At 52.0% G+C, this 16438-nt stretch overlaps 3 protein-coding genes across 3 annotated transcripts; all 3 read right to left on the bottom strand.

The window, feature by feature from the left end:
* Nucleotides 1-4084: 4084 nt before the first annotated feature.
* Nucleotides 4085-8779, bottom strand: SAPIO_CDS3227 (Vacuolar protein sorting/targeting protein 10; the record flags this gene model as incomplete). Its single annotated transcript, XM_016786069.1, has 2 exons — nucleotides 4085-4730; nucleotides 4857-8779. 2 exons carry the CDS (start codon nucleotides 8777-8779, stop codon nucleotides 4085-4087), a joined length of 4569 nt encoding a protein of 1522 aa, XP_016644075.1.
* A 1184-nt stretch (nucleotides 8780-9963) lies between these two features.
* On the bottom strand, nucleotides 9964-11964 carry SAPIO_CDS3226 (uncharacterized protein; the record flags this gene model as incomplete). The annotated part of the gene is made up of 2 exons (XM_016786068.1): nucleotides 9964-11556; nucleotides 11662-11964. 2 exons carry the CDS (start codon nucleotides 11962-11964, stop codon nucleotides 9964-9966), a joined length of 1896 nt encoding a protein of 631 aa, XP_016644074.1.
* Nucleotides 11965-13906: 1942 nt separating this feature from the next.
* SAPIO_CDS3225 (General amino-acid permease GAP1) lies at nucleotides 13907-16067 on the bottom strand (the record flags this gene model as incomplete). The annotated part of the gene is made up of 4 exons (XM_016786067.1): nucleotides 13907-14981; nucleotides 15072-15281; nucleotides 15372-15579; nucleotides 15728-16067. The coding sequence occupies 4 exons, from the start codon at nucleotides 16065-16067 to the stop codon at nucleotides 13907-13909; spliced, it is 1833 nt and encodes a 610-aa protein (XP_016644073.1).
* Between the last annotated feature and the right edge of the window lie 371 nt (nucleotides 16068-16438).

The raw sequence follows: 16438 nt of genomic DNA, 5'->3' as shown, positions 1-16438 counted from the left end.
GGGCCTTTCAATGTTTTTTTTTTTTGTTTTCCTTCTTCTGTCGGAGGTATATACCCATTGGAAATATGCTTGCTTGTACTATAACTATCTAATGATTGCGTGTTGATTTCGCTTCCATTGTCTTTCAGAGTTGTCCTGCTTGCAGACTCTCGATTGGATGGTTTGAAGCCAGGCCAAAAATCCTCCTCTCCCCACACCCATGAAAACAAACATTTATTCTTTAAGCGAGTCAGCAGAGCCAGAATTGCTTGCTTCTTTTCATTTTCTTTCCATGTCTTTTTCTTGCTCTCCTTGTTTGTGGTTGGGGGTTTAAGGTGTCGTGGGGAAGATGGAAGATTCAGAGAGCTAAAGAGCTCTTGACTGTCAAAAAAGCAACTCTCATTGGGTGGAGTTTGTGGGACCTTCAGATTCATTTCTGTCTCAATTTGATCAATATATATACACACATTAACTTATACCACCTTTTTTTTTTTTTTTTGAAACAGTTTTTGACATGTTTATAACTTTACCACCTGGCTTATTCTCCGACTCATTGGTTCTTTTAGACTCAAAGACTCGGATTCTAGAGCTGACATCGGCTCTTGAGATGTATGGTGTCATTGCAGCATTGACTGCCTCTGACAGGTCTCTCTCTCTTGTTCCGGGGCTAGAAGAACCGGCGCATAGTCGGTACACCCAAATAGGGTCGTCTCTTAAGATGGATCTGTGGCAGGCGAGTCATGTCTCGTTCCTGTGCCCGGACTTGCGCGGTGCCAGAGACAGCGTGCGAGTGGGTCATCCCCGAGGTAGGTACGTGAGGACTCACGCGGCGCAGGCAGTACCTGCCTCCCTATGACCACCCGAGTACGAGACATGCTTTTACATGTAGTTGTCGTGTGTCTGTTACACTTGCACGGCATCAAGGGGTGGGAGGTAAAAGAAGGTTACCGGCATGTACGAAGGTCGATGTTGATCAAGGCTCGGCGGTGGGGATATCATGGTGATACGAAGAATGTGTGGGAATCCAATGATCTTGGGGCATCCAATCCCTACGGGACGACCTCGTGCGAAGGATGATACAACCCATCCTCTTCGGCTGGGATCGGGGGTAAACAAAACAGGCATTCCCTGGTCTGGAGGAGAAGGATCCTGGGGAAATGGAAAGAGCGCAAAGACACTAATATCAAGGCATGTGTGCTTTAGTGCACGACTAGCTGCTATAGACGAGCCATAACGCCAGGCTAGAGCCGCAGGCTAGTTAGTATTCAGAGTGGAAAAAAAAAAAAAAAAAAAAAAAAAACCACTACGCTACTCCAAATACCATGTGCTCTTCTGATCGACCGCGATGGGGCAAATGGAAGGTTTTGTTAATTTGATATTTGGTGCGTGATGGTTGTTGTGTGCGATGCGCACAGGTACAGTAGGCAAGGGCAAAGCACCATGTTCCCCCCTCGGATGATTTCTTGTTCATATTTTTCTTGTATCATTTTTTTTCTTCTCCTAGAGGACGGATCTTGTATTTGTTTCTGTTGCTTCGTTTCTACGAAGTAGTTGATTTATAAGGACAGATGAAATATCTAGGCCGTCCTCCCCCCCAACCCCCCCAAAGACGTACACCAATTGATCATTTGTAGCGCTAGTCAACGGACTTGCATGCGCCAATGTGCGCTCCACGTCTGATGCGATGGGGGACTGCACCATAGACCTTCCCCGTACTTACACTACTTCGTACAGGAGGGTCGCAGGAATGATAGCGTGGGGGAGGTTGGGTCCGAGCGGTGAAGAGAAAGGGTCCTGGAGAGTGCTGTGCTGCGCTCCTGCGTCTTGCACATACATACCATAGTTCGGACGTAGTAGCGAAAGCGAGGGATAGGAGGAGCTGTCTAAGCGTTTTGTTTGTGGTGATGTACATATTGAGAGATGATAGCAACACCTTCGCCATTTTATATGCAGCATTTTTATATTACATCCATCCATATACGTCTTCCTCGCCGTCTTAGTAGAGTTCCGAGGAGTGCAAGTATCCAAGTCAGCTCGGTTGCCGAGTGCGAAGCTCAGAGCCCCTGCTTCTAGTGCAATGGTGTTGATCAGTGACTTGATTAACGATGATAGATCGAGAGCCCTTGGTAAATAATTACGAGCTCTAGCTAATATGCATACTCCAATTGTGATTGAAGTCATTGGCAATTGAGTTTGGTTTTGGTTGCTTTCTTAGGTTACGCCGTTTCTTTTTCTTACCCGGAGTGTCGAGATCAACGGCGGGGGGTGATATCATCCATCCCTGTCTTCCCTGCCCTGATCCACCGTTCCCCTCTATGTTCTTCGGTTTAGAAAATAATTTGGGTTACCCTGGTAAACCGAACTGGACTCGAGGGGTCTAGGGGTTCAGTTTTGATCACACATCATGTCCACGATCCTTGGCTAGATCCTTCAGGATACTCGCCTCAGAGAAAGGGGGACGACGCCCTCAAGCCTGCGCTTCCCCTCCCCCGCAGCAGAGCAGGCGCGCAAACTTGTACAGTGGACCACGGCCAAGGATATAGTTTACAACTGGGCGGGATCGGCGACTGCAGATCTTGCCCATCAACTCGGTTTCGGAAAAGAGACTAGGCAAGGGTCAGGGAAGGAGAGATAGTTGTCAAGGAGCGCAAGGGGAGCACTGCACCTCACATTCCTTAGGTTTGAGGCAGGGACCTCCCAATAATATGAATGCCAGGGAAGGTGTCCCAACGAGAATCAACAGGGACAGGACGGTGTTGTATTACAGCACAGCAGAGGTCGATATCAATATGGGTTTGCTGCCTGGTGGTTGAATCGACGGAGCTGCAAGGGGGAATATTCCGGCCTGTGGAAAGAAAAGATGTCAATTATTATTAGAACCCGTCACTTGTTCGAGGAAGTTGGTCCTCCTTTTCGAATTGTCCCCCACCGAACGCTGGATGTATGCACATCGAGATGGACATGTCGAAACCCCGCCCTCGGCTCTCTCTTGCCCGTGAAGTGAACCCCCCAACCGAGAGCAGCTCGGACAACCACCGGTCCACTCTGAAGACCTCACCTTTATATCTGCTCTACTATACTCCATCAAATACACGAGGACCAGGACCTTCGGGATGCAAGCACTTAGCATCCGGGTGTCACATGGGTAACCTGTCAACGTTCTTTGCAGACTCTCAAACCCCGAGGCCATGATGGATGCAGAGGCCAAAGCATCAGACAAGGTCCGGTTCTTACGGAGAAGTAGATGCTACTGTGAAGTATTTCTGCACTGCAGCAGGTACGCATCGCGAGACGGTGTCAGAATGGCCCCCATCGTGACATCGCCTCATGCACCTCAGAAAGGAAGAAAGAAGCAGAAGAAAAATCCCACCAGCCCCTTCCTTTCCGCTGATACCACCAATGGATCTGGAGGTACATGTTCCAGTCGTGGCCTACACGTGGACTTCGTATTACTTCGTAGTCGCTTCTCCGGATCGGACAGGCAGGTGGGAGCCTTGGTACGCGGAGCCGATCTCTTCTGGGCTTTCCCCCCAATAGTAGTCGGTATACTCATCCGCAATTGTCATACTTTGGGATATCTTAGAGCGATGTTCCCGGGCGGATAAAAAAAAAATATAAAATAAAATATATAAAAAAAGGCGGCACACAAGTCCCACACTAGTTTCGAACCAGCAACCCCTCCAAGTTTCCCAATTTCCTCCACGTCTCATGGTTTGACCAGACCGGGTTCCACGCCGGCGCCTTGCGGAAGTAGTTTGTAAGTAGTGCGTCGCCGCTCGACCACTCGAGCTTCCATGAGACGTTGAGAATCCTGATCAAAGATTTCATATATAACACATATACACGCAGAAAATACCGGTCCCGGAACTGGGAAGGCGCGTTCCAGGCGAACTTCTACAGATATGGGAATGAACTTGATCGTTTGACGTATTCTATGAAGGAAACGCAAAACGACACTTATAGATGTAACAGCACCATTAAACACAATTGCCGGAGCCCATATAAAAATAAGGAAATTTTTAACAAAATAAAGTACATGTAAAATTCTCATGGAGGTGAGTCCCCCATGATACTCGCCCCTAGTGGATCCGTTCGTTTTCCCAGTCTATATTTCCTCGTCGCTCTCGTCCCCAAGAAGCTCCCCTTCCACATCATCCACATCGGCGTAATCGCCCATCCCCCGAGCGAAGCTGTCCCTCGTCGTAAACCTCCTAGTGCCGCCGTAGAACCAGCTTCTACTCGATCCCCGCCTGCCGCCGCCGCTGACGCGCTGGTAAGTCGACGTGGCCGCTCGCCAGAGACTCGTTGCCACCAGCGGCATGGCTGCCACCAGCGCCACGATCGCCGAGACCGCAATGACGGGATACTTGACCCACGGAGCCTCGCCGTCGAACGCGCTGGACTCGCCCAACCGAATCTGCCCGAATTGGCTCTTCCAATTGCGCCAGACCCACCAGCCCGCGGCTGCGGCGAGCACGAACGGGACCGTGACGGCGAAGAAGATAGCCACGCCCGAGACGCGATGGCGCCGTTCATATTCCTCTTCGTGGCCCTTGCACGGCCAGCTGTTGAGTGCCTTGTCGAGCTCGCGGCCGCCTTTGCAGGTTGTCAGGGGAATACGGCGATAGCCCGTAGGCTCGTAGTACTCGGCCTCGTCGGGGTGTTGCTTGCACCATTCCTCAGCGTTGAGTGGGGATAGGCCCTCAACCAAAGAGCACTGGCCATTGTTGTCCAGCTGATAGTTGTAGGCACTATATAGTGAAAAAGGTTAGCCAAACTCATGCTCGCTCAGTTCGTAATAAACAAAGAAGGGGTGATAATAAGGGGAGAAATGTGTGTGTGTGTGAGTGTGTGTGTGTGTGTGAATGTGGACATACCACTCAAAGTCGCGACGAGTACACTGGCAGTTCTCTACCATAAGTTCATGACGAACCCTGCCGTCATTGTAGCACTCCTTGCCCTTGACCTTGCGCAAGTACTTGGACTTGTGTCCAAAGAGGCATCCATCGCCGCCAGAAGGGTCGCGAGGCGTCCACGCATAATAGTCGGACTCTTCGCAGGGTCTCGATGAGAGACCGGAAAAGTCAAGGTTAATGGCGGACACCGGACCATCACCCTTGCTAGACCAAAGGATAAAGTTCCGTGAACTACCCGATCGCGGCGACGTGATGTCGTGGATGGCAACCTCCTCCTCCGAGAACTCATGCTTCTTCCACGTCTCGCCCTCATCTGTTGAATACATTACGTGGTTGGTATTGACCTGTTGGTCTGCTCGCCACAGCTTAGCGAGCACCGTGATGGATCCTTGGTCGCCGTACTGCCACGTCCAGACACCCTTTTGGACCTGCTTCCAAGTAATACCGCCATCGGTCGTCATGAAGGTGTCGGCATCCTTAATGGACCCGAGGTGAGAGCCGACATTACCCACGCCGAACATGAGACCGACAGCTGTGGCCACCGAATAACTCTTCTTCTTGTCCATTCTCTCTGTGAAACCGTGGAGATGGAGCGCGCAGGAAGGATCTCCATTAGCGCTGTGGCACGAGAATGACTTGCCATCGACGTCCTTAGCCGGAGGCGCCAAATAATACCATTCGGATCCATCGTTATGAGTGACTTTGGTCTGCAGCTTCTTTGGTTCGTCAGGCTTATCGCGATTGGCCACCGTGTTGACAATCGACACACCCTCGAGGCCAGGAATCTTTTCATAGTCGACGTAGTAGTAGTCATCGCAGTTGACTCCCGATGCGCTGAGAACGTACGTCGTGCCATTGGAGTTGCTCTTGAGAATGTTGCCATACCGTCGACCTTCGCGCATCTCGGTAGGAACAAACATGTTGACGGCGTGCGTCGAGCTATCCAAGACGGTATACTCGACGCTATGGTCTGCCTTGAGGTTCGCGGGGAACTTGGCCTGCGCATACGTCTTGCCGTCCACGCTGGCAAATGCGACAAGTCCTTCCATGCCCTCGTGTGCCGCCGCCACAATGATGAACTCCGCCATCGTCGCAAAGTTGCGGGCTGACGCCTCTCCCTCTGCCCCAACGCCAATCAGCTTGGGGTTGGTGATGTCCTCATCGAAGAAATCGTCACTGACGAAAAGCTTCGTCTCCTTGGCGTCCTCATCGTCTTGGCCTCGAGCGACGCACACAATCTGCTTCTGGTGCCGCGTCTTATACGCATCGCCTCCCGTAAACTCGCATTTTACCACGTGGCGCAAGATCGTCTTCCAGTTATCTCCTCTATCCACCGAAAGGTGCGCCTCGCGATAGCAGCTCTCGCTCGAGTCATCGCAATTCTTGCTCAACATGATAATCCAGTCTTTCTTATCCGGATGGAAAGAAAAGGGATACACATCTGTGGCTGGCTTCCGACGTGCCTTGAACGAGTGGAAATGAATGCCTCTATCAACGGTGTAGATGACCTTCTCCGAGGCCGTGGTGAAGAATAACACGTCATTGAAAGTCGGATGAGGGTATATGCCGTCGATGTCCTCGTCTTCAAGAATCCTCTCCCACTTCTTGCCATGGTTAGATGTGCGCCAAAGCTTGTTGTCATAACTCATGTGGCTGCCTTCGTAGAGAACGGGTCGGACAATGAGCGACTCATCACCTCGTGAGCTGGAGTCGCCACGCTCGAGATAAAACTTTTGGAAATCCTTAAACTTGGTCTTGAAGGTGAAGTGATCCCCAACAATTTTGCCATCATTCTCCCCGGACGACGGGCCTCCCACAACGTCGGAACACTTCCTCTCCACAAGGTCATCCTTTTGATCGCCCTTTCCTCGCTCGCAGGTATTGCCTGGGATTTTTCGCCAACCAGACGACCCCTTAAATGTGTCTTCCGGCTTCTTGTCTTTACAGGCGCCGCTCGAATCTATCAACGGACCGTCGGGAACGCATTTCTTATCATCATCCCTGACAAAGTTGAAGTCGCACTCGAAATCTAGATCCGCACATTCGCAAGGTTCCGTCTTAGCGATCGCCTCTTTGAATTCCTTCCTGATGAAGCAATCGGCATCCTTCTTGCGGCGGCGGAAAGTTTGTTTGTGGCCCATGATACACGTAGGCTTGCCATCACTGTCGGCGCGCGCATGCCAGTCTTCCAAGTCATCTTCACCACAGGTGCGCTCCCGGAGGCCCTCAAAATCAATGCTAACAATCTGGAACTTGCCCTCGCGGCCAGCCTCCTTTCCAAGCAGAATAAATTTGAGGGTCGAGGAGTCCTGGCTGGTGGTGAACCACGAGGGAATGAGCTTCATACCGTCAGGGAAGGAAACCTGCTCCCACTTGTCACCGTGGTTAAGCGAGTAGCTGAACTCAGACACTGGTTCTTCCAACGAGTGTTTTACAGCAACGAGGATGGAACCCTGGTCGCCGAAATCGTACTTGTGCGGGCCCTCAAGGGCCTTCTTCCAAGTGACGCCGCCGTTATCCGACACATAAAGATCGGCCTTCTCCAAGCTCTCGAGATGACTGCCAGTATTCCCATTCCCCATTACGAGGCCGGGAGCCGGACTGGAGTAGACGCGACCCATGTTTATCATGTGCGTGACGGAATGAAGATGAATTCGTTTATCTCCCGCCATGACCTTATCAAACGTACGCCCATCGTCAAAGGTAATTTCGGTCACAACCTCTCTTTCAGCATCGCCGTGTTTTTCCAGCTTTTCCCCATTGCTGACAGTGTTGACGAGGAAGACACCTTGAATACCCGAAATCTTTTCGAAGTCGACAAGACCCATATCATTTCGATTGGTATATTCGACGTTCTCGGTAAAGTACGTGCCGTCGGAATTGCTGGTGAAAAGAACGCCCATGGGTTGCGACGGGCGGGAGCTCATTACGTCGATCTGGACACTGTAATTCGTGCTCTCCAAAACCGTGTAGGATCCCTGGTTAATCGTGTGTCCGTGGCTTTCGGGGAACATAGCCTTATGCCACTTCTTCGTATCTGTCGAAACGTACAGGGCCATCTCGTCAGTCCGGGCCGAAGTCGTGGCCACGAGTATGAATTTCTTCACACCAGCGAGATTCACGGCACCAAGGATGCCCTTGGTGGTCCCGATAGTAGGCTCATTTTCTTCGGGCTGTCCGTTTGCCTCCCGGAAGAAAGTGTCCGAGATAACGAGGCGTTGGTCTTCCTTCCGTCGAGTGAACCCGTCTTCGACAATACACAGAACCCTATTCGCATCAAGCTCGTCCTCGCCAGTGGTGAATTCGGGGGTAGACTTGGCCCACCAGCAGCCGGTGGCATGGTGTCGGAGATCTTTGGGCGCGGATTGAAAGCCATCGGTCGTATACGTCGTCACATAGGAGCAGATGAACAACTTGCATCGAACACCGTTAAAGAGTATCCTATCCGGATCGCCAGCATGGAAGCCAAGCACGTCATCGGACATATAACCCGCCTCGGAGAGGCTCGAATCAGCGCCACTGGCGAACTTGGTCCACGTCTTGCCGTTATCGCTTGTGCGATAGTGCTTATCTTCGCGGCCGAGAATGTACGCGCGGGTCGGGTCATAGGTGTGCATCACGAGAGCCGCGGCCGCACCGGCGGGTACGCCCTCAACTTTGTGCCAGGTTGTGCCTGCGTCATCGGAACGGTAGACAACTCGTTCGACGGGGTCGTGGAATAGAATATCGTCGGAACCGCGGAAGTACCTAAGACCTCTGGGAGGATTCTCAAAGCTGGTGACGCTCATCTTAGGGGTGTCCGATTTCGCGATGGCTGCCGTCCACAAGAGGGACGACAGAAGAATACTGCGCCATGAGGCTGCAGCCTTGCCCCTAAACCTCATCGCTGCGACTTGGAGGAATCGTGGTTGCTCATCAAGCTCGTGAATAGGAGATAGATCAAATTTTCGAATGAAGGCGTTGTCGGATCAATAAAAGGGTGGTGCGCTGCACTGATGGCAAGAATGGGAAATAGACGGATGGAATGTTTGATGGTGAACGTGAAGGACAAGCTGGACCTTACGAAGCGGCGTCAGCCAAGTCTTGGAGCCAATGAGCAGGACCACTAGCCTAGACTCTGCTCTATTTGTACAGAGTACCAATCGTGGTGGATAGGAACACTTACGCTACAATTCTAGGCACGAAGTACTTGTAACAAACCCACTAAGCACCACTTTTAATTGCAGCAGTTCGGGTTGACACGTAACAATTGAATCGTCATTGATAAGGCAGTCCACACAGTTCGTCTTCAAATGGTCGGTGCAAGTACCTGTACAAACGATGCCAGATTGATGTCAGAGAAAGGAAGTTCCATTCCTGTCACCCAAACCAACCCCCACCTGTCCGCTTGAGGTTTCCGCGAGCAGCCTATCAAATGCCATTTGTGCCTGAAAACGGTCATTTAGTGGTAAACTACGTCCATACATTTGATCTGTCCGGCTCACGATTCTGTTCGCACCTGGGTGATCATACAGCCTGGCGATGCTGGCGCGCTTCCGAATTTATCGGCTGCGGTTCTAAGACCATCGAATCGCTAGTATCTGTCAACCCCATACAATCGTATCGAGAATAGGAATCCGTAGATTATTACATAATGATTGAGCAGCACGGCTGTTAAAGGTAAAATATCAATGATGGCTTTTGCATAATCAAGGTCTCCTCTATACGCTGGTTTGATTTCTTAGGACGCGACACACATACACATGCACACGAGAACTGGAGTCTTGGACCTTTGGTAGAACATGAAGCATGAAGTATCTGGAAGCTAATACGACGCACCAGCCGGGGGAGGTGCAGGAAGATAAAACTATGAACAACATTTTAAGAGAAACGCTCGAGCGTATAATCGTCAGTGTACAGTGCCGTGACATACGGCGGCATTTGCAGGAGTGAGCTGCCGCCGTCCTTCAAACCTCATCGTCATGTCTCGTCTTCGACTTCTTTTTCCGGCCTCATCAAAAGCGTAAACTCGCACATATTCCTCACTTCATCCGACGATCACTGAATGCAGATCGAGTGTCGACTAGATTTAGTCCTCTTCTGGGAAGAGCCAGTCACGGGCAGTGCCCTTCTTCCCACCCATTCCATCACCGCCAATAAGAATGCCCTTGTTACTAGCCCTGTCGGCATTTGCCCCCTTTCTCGAGCCCATCCCATCACCGGCAATGGAAATTCCCTGGTTGCCCAACCTTCGGCCGGGCGCAGCAGCGCTACCACGGGAGTTCTCTTTCTGCGACGCGGGCGAGTCATTAGTAGCAGCCCAATTGGCCTCCATCATCTTCACGGCCTTCTTGCGATCCTCACTAACCTTGCGAGGCTGGGGGGTCTGGTCGTCCTCGGGATCGTCAGTCATTGAGAAGCTGGGATCAAACGTCTTCTTGCGGTCCTTTAGGTTGGTGATATTTCCAAGTGCGTACGGGTCAGGGCCAGGAGAAGGTGCCTTGCCATCTTCATGGTAAACGTGGTTGTCGTACAGTCCAAGGCCGGTGTTATGCTTCGTTCCTCTGGGGACACCAGCAGGGCGAGGCTCCGTAGGCTCTGGGCCGTCGTCGGCGAAGTCGAAGTGGTGCTCAGCATCGCGGCGGGGCTTACCGGCAGGCTTCCGTTGGTTAGCCGGGGTTTCTTCAGCCTCGTTATCCCAGTGACGCACATCCTGTGGGCGGCGGATAGTCCGAGTAGGAAGCGCTTTCTGCGGTGTCACAAAGTCATCAAAGGACCACGAGCTGTCATGCTTAGACCTGGATCTGCTCCTATCTGTCTGGTCGCTAGCCTTGGGCGTGGTCTCTTCACCTTCGCCGTGCTCATCACCCAAGGCAAAGTGCTGGAATCGCTTGGGGTTGGGGCGGTAAAACCGGTCTGGCTTCGGTTTGTTGTCGGGGGAATCCTGCTCATCCTCCACCTCAAACAGACGGCTGGGCTGGAAGTTCTTTCCAGCTCCGACCTTGGGAGCAATAGGTCGGGTTTGATGCTGCGAACGGCCGCGTCCGTTGTCCTCATCGTGGGCTTCTTCTTCCATTTCAAACAGACGGCTAGGTTGGAAGTTCTTTCCAGCGCCAATCTTGGGAGCAATAGGTCGGGTTTGCTGCTGAACACGTCCGCGACCATCATCCTCATCTTGTTCGTCGGTTTCAAAGAGTCGATTGGGCTGGAATTTCTTATTAGAGCCGGCCTTAGGGGCGATGAATTTGCTTGGTGACTGAGAACGACCTCGGCTCGGCGAGCCGTCATCTTCGTCCGTAGGCTCATCACCCAAAATCTCCGTGAAAGATCGCTGGCGAGGTCGAGTACCCGCATAAGGTGAAATGATTCTCGCAGCTGCAGCGTCTTCAGCGGCATCTCGAGGGGCAAAAAGCTCGAGAGAGGCGTGAGGGTCGCGAAGGGCGTTCACCGAGTTACCGCGCGAGCGGTGGAGCACATCACTACTCTCGGGTGCACTCTCTGCGACGGCTCCTCTGGCAGAGAGACAGGTGGTGATAACCTTGATCTGATCACTACCGTCGCGAATGGGCCAATTTCGACCCGACCTGCCGATAACATCTACTTGTTTGAGAAGCGCACCTTGATCCCAGCTTTGTCGGATCTGCGCAATCTTGCCCTGTCCGTCAAACGACACGATGTGCATCTATCGCAACGAAAGTCGCATTAGCAAGAAGTGAAGTGGACCAGAGATGCTGGGATTGTAGCTAGAGGAGAACGAAACTAAAAGGACAGGGGAGAGTGGTCGCACAATTGGGAGGTGAACTTCTCTCTCAGAGAGGAAGTTGTCATCAAGTCCAGGCAAGTATGGTCCGCCACTGCTGACAAAAGTCATCGTCGTCTTGACCTGGATGGCGGCGGCGTTTCGGCCCTCAATGACATCGAGAAAATCTTCGGCGGTTTTCTTGACTTGGTTGCGCAACGAGTTCAGGTGCTTGATGATATCGGTCGCACCGCGAATCGCAGTCGTAGTCGTGACATAGTGTAGGGTAGCGTCCGCGGAAAGCAGCGATGAGTTTGGCGAGGCCAAGAACTGCCTATATGTGGAGGCCATTGCGTAGAGGTATTCAGCTGGTGCGGTGCTGGTGGTTTCTGGTCGTTTGTTCTGTGAGAGTGGCTCGCCCAGAGGGGGAACCTTGACGAGGCGGGGGAATCAAACAACAGCAGACGAGCAGCAAAATCCTCAACTAGGACGGAGGGGTGTTGGGGAAGAAGGCGCGTCCAAGGTTGTCGCAAGAAGGGCAACCGTGGCAGAAGGATCGTTGTTTTGGGACTCAAATTGAGACGTTTCCCGCGAGTGAGAGAGGAATTGGAGGGCACGCGAAAAAGATGGAGGGGAAGGAGACGAGATGAAAGGGGGGATGGGACGAAGCTGCTTGTTGTTTGTGGGAGTGTGGGTACGGATGGCAGTTGCCAATGGGGTTCATCATGCAAACGGAGGGTCCTTCAATGTAAATATTATGGTGCGGTCTTGGTGGGAGAGTGTACACTCACTCCACAGTTTTGGGAAGGAGAGGTCGAGTCTCAACCGTGGTAGTTAGAGGTGGTCGTGTATGTGTACTTCGTACAGAGAAGACGCGCCATTGAACACACCCGTGTCTTTGGCGCATATTAAAGGAGGACCTAATCCGTTATTTGGAAAACATTCATGGTCTGTGCTCCAGTTGCTATGGTACTTGACCCCTCGCTTGGCGGACGCCGCGAACCTTGTACCCCTGCAAGGAGCTTGGCAACATGCAAGTATCTCAGTCTCAAACGGAACTCATGCTTTTCAACGAAGGATCGGAAACGTTCTTCTATTTTGCCAGTAGATTCCTCTTCCTCGGTCTGCCTAGAATCGAGTATGCCCGAAGTACCTTCACCGTAAATGAGAGATGCCTACTAATATAAAAGCGGTCCTACTAACATCCTGAGTTGTGGTTGCCGAAAGGCCTACTTCTGTCATAGACGCACTTCATGTTGTATGTAGTTTACGTACATGGGCTGCACGTTCCGACTTGGGCTTCTCCATGTTGCTCCACAGTCCGTATTTGATTGCAGCTTTATTGAGCCGTGCACTTAAGACCCGCAAAATTTCCCCTGGCGCATTACGCCACGTGATCCGCCTTGGTGGTCAACGCCGTTTTGAGTTTCGTACCTTGAGCTAGGCTATCTAGAATAAATCCTTACAATGTCCTCGTCCGTCCAGCAAGTCGTCAAGCCCGTGTACTGCGATCATCGATCCAATTGTATCTATCAACGCCTCACGGGTATAATGTTCTCCTGGGACCACCTGTGACCATCCAGGCACTGGCTTGCCACACCTTGAGCGGGCCAGACCGACGTGAGGTTCAATCCCTGCCATTGAACCGAATCAAGAAGTCCAGGATCCCATCCCTGTTGTTTCAACTTGGAGACCCTGTCAGCCACCCACCAATACCAGTAATGAGCGAATGATCAGAGGTTGCTTTACTCTTTCGAATTCGTACCACTTCACGTCCAACATTGCAGAACGACGGCTATTAAGTGTCTTCGACTTACCGAAGTAAGCGAATCAAATAGGGGCGTTTCATCGGACATATCTGAGGTCTACAACCTTGCTCTAGATACACAATGCCATGAGATATTATCAGTGAAGGGACCCTTGGGGATACAATCGGCTCCGCATGCTCCATATTAGATCAAGTTTGTCTATATTAAATCGAATCCTGACCCCAAGATCCGTATAACGGATACCTTCCAGTTCCTATGCCAGCTAACGAACAGTAATATATGTACAAGTCGATGCCGCCATCCCGAATGGACATCAGTGAAAAAACATGAATAACCACCTAGGAATATTTGAGCATCATTAGCTCGGGCATCTCTCCAAACGCCTTGCTTCCGTCCGACCCATCATGTCCCCGAATAAAATTGCTTACGGAAAAAAAAGAAAAAGAAAAACGCCGCCGCCACCTCTGGAGTGTGCGCATCATTGACGCTCAGGTCAATGAGCGGCAAGATCCTATGCATGACGCTCAACAGAGGAACTTGTAAACCTTCTTCCATCTAGGCCATGCCCTCTTCTCTTCCGCCTCCCTAGCCACCAATATCGGCAGGGCAAACTCCCTCCGCCCAGTGTCGATATCCAAGTCCTCTATGCGCACAATCCTTGTCCGGTAGTAAAGCTTGTGGCACACGTAAAAGCTGCAAACAATCGGCGCTGCCATGTACTTGAGGAAGAAACTCTCGGCGAGCTGTCGCGATGTCATATCCCTCCAGCCGATCGGGAAGGCGCCGACCCAAAACTGGGCAACGAGCACGAGGAGATTCATTGAGAGGCCAATATACGAGCCTATTATACCAATCTGACTGCGGTAGGCGAGGTCTTCGAGCTTCCGGCCCTTGTGTGCCCACGCCTTGCGGAAGCGAATGTGACAGAGGCATATAGAGCCCCACGTGAAGATGGACGAGAGGCCAGAGGAAGCCAGGAGCCAATCGAGCACGATCTCCTGGTTTTCCACCTCGGCAATGTAGGAAAGGAGGCCGATGATGCCAGCAATGAGAATGGCCATCAGCGGTCGTCCTTTGCGGTCAATGTAGGACAAGAAAGGCGGCGCGAGGTTCTGGTCCGCAAGTGCCGCCATGGTACGTGAGGAACCGAAGACGGCGGAATTCCCCACAGAGAGAACGGCAACAAGAATTACCGCGTTCATCACTGACGGAATCACGGCGATGCGTGCTTTCTCGATGGCGATAACGAATGGAGAGGCGTTCGCCGTGAGTACGCCGCTCGTGTCGCTGTTCTCTGAAAGAAGCCTTGGCTCATTGTAGGGAACTAGAAGCCCCACCAAGGTGAGTGCAACGACGTAGAAGAGGGTGATTCTCCAGAAAACTTGTTTTACGGCGGTTGGTAGCGACTTTCTGGGGTTCGCTGTCTCTGCTGCCGCCAGACCGACCAACTCGGTGCCGGCAAAGGAAAATGCAGCAGTGACGAAGACGCTGCAGAGTCCCTTGAAGCCGTTGTTGAACGCGCCGGGTTTCTGCCAATATTGGCCGCCGATATAGCCTCCGCCAGGATATCCGCCACAATTTATCACGATGCCAAGTAGACTTGATTGTTTTGAACGGATCAGATCAGCCGCGGATTCTCAAAGACTTCATAGGGAGGGAGGGAGGGGAGCAGGGAATAAGGGGACTTACATGAAGGCGATAACAGCGATAACCTTGACCATGGCGAAGGTAAATTCCACCTCACCATAGACCCTAACCCCAGCCAGGTTGGATCCCATAACTACGAAGAGGAAAAGAGTAACAAACCCGGCCTTGGCTATGTCCTTGTTCCAGTATGTTATAGTAATCGTGGCGGCGACAATTTCAAGTGGCAGAATTACCAACCACTGAAGCGCGTAGCTAAATGGTAAGGATCAGCGTTAGCAGACGGACAACCCCGAGATGGCGTTTGAGCAGGAAAGATAGGGCAGGGCGCAAGCGAAGACTCACTTCCAGCCCATGGCGAAACCCCAGGACGGGTCCAAAAACCGCGTGGAGTAGGACGAAAATGAACCCGCAACGGGGAAGGCTACGGCAAGCTCAGCGAGAGCTTGTGTTGTACAGTAGAGCATGATACCGATAAGCGAAAAGGCAATAAGCAATGACGCTGGTCCACCATGGTTGAGCGCTTGCCCAGACGCAACAAAGAGACCCGTGCCTAAGCGAGAAGCATCAGCAAATGTCCGTACAACAGTCGCCAGGCGAGGCTAAGACATCGAACGAGTGGTGATCACCGACAAAAAGAGTAGGGGATTGGAGGGGGTATGAAGGGGTACTGAACACTCCGCAAGGAAGGAAGAACGTACCAATGGAGCCTCCAATGGCGATCATCTGAAGATGTCTGCCTTTCAGCTTCCGTGCGAGGCCGGAGTGTGCCGTCTGGAGGGTCGCTTGACGAATATCATAATATCGAATACCAAGATGGTTTGCTTCCTCGGCTCTCGCAGCAGCTTCGATTTTCGGATCTAGCGGTGTTACACGTCGGCTCGGATCTCGTCTGAAGCTATTTATAAAGCGGGTGGTAACACTATCAGGTGGGACATCGTCGTAGATGGGTTCCCGCATGGTATAACTGCTGCCATGCGCTACCGAGTCCTCGCGCAACTTGAGGGTCGCCATTTCGATGCTTCGCCCGAGCGGCGCCATGGTGATCTCTTGCGCAGTAAATGAGAGCGCATCCGTGGGAGGCTCAAGGAGAGAAGAGGGTTTGGCAGTGGTTCCGGCAGGGGGGATAAGTAGTCTAGATATCGCCCCCTCTCAGCTAGATTCCGAAGAGAATGCCTTATCGTCTCGCGCGTCTACAATCTACGCGTACCCCAGATGGTAAACCTCATGGCCTGGGCCTGGGCCTAGCCAAATTCAAATTCAAGGAGGCAGGAATAGGAGATTGGGAGATGTCTCTACAATCTTCTCGTTCCGGTGGCGGAAAACTTCGGCGGCCAGGAATCGCAAGATATCTCTCGAATTAGCGGGTTCGTCTCGGAGTGCGGAGTGCGGAGTGCGGGCCGCTGTTCGAG

Source organism: Scedosporium apiospermum (assembly GCF_000732125.1).
Source record: "Scedosporium apiospermum strain IHEM 14462 chromosome Unknown SEQ_SAPIO_0088, whole genome shotgun sequence".
In the NCBI taxonomy this organism is placed as follows: domain Eukaryota; kingdom Fungi; phylum Ascomycota; class Sordariomycetes; order Microascales; family Microascaceae; genus Scedosporium; species Scedosporium apiospermum.
The sequence above is the reverse complement of the archived record's forward strand: the minus strand, read 5'-3'. Positions and strand labels throughout refer to the sequence as shown.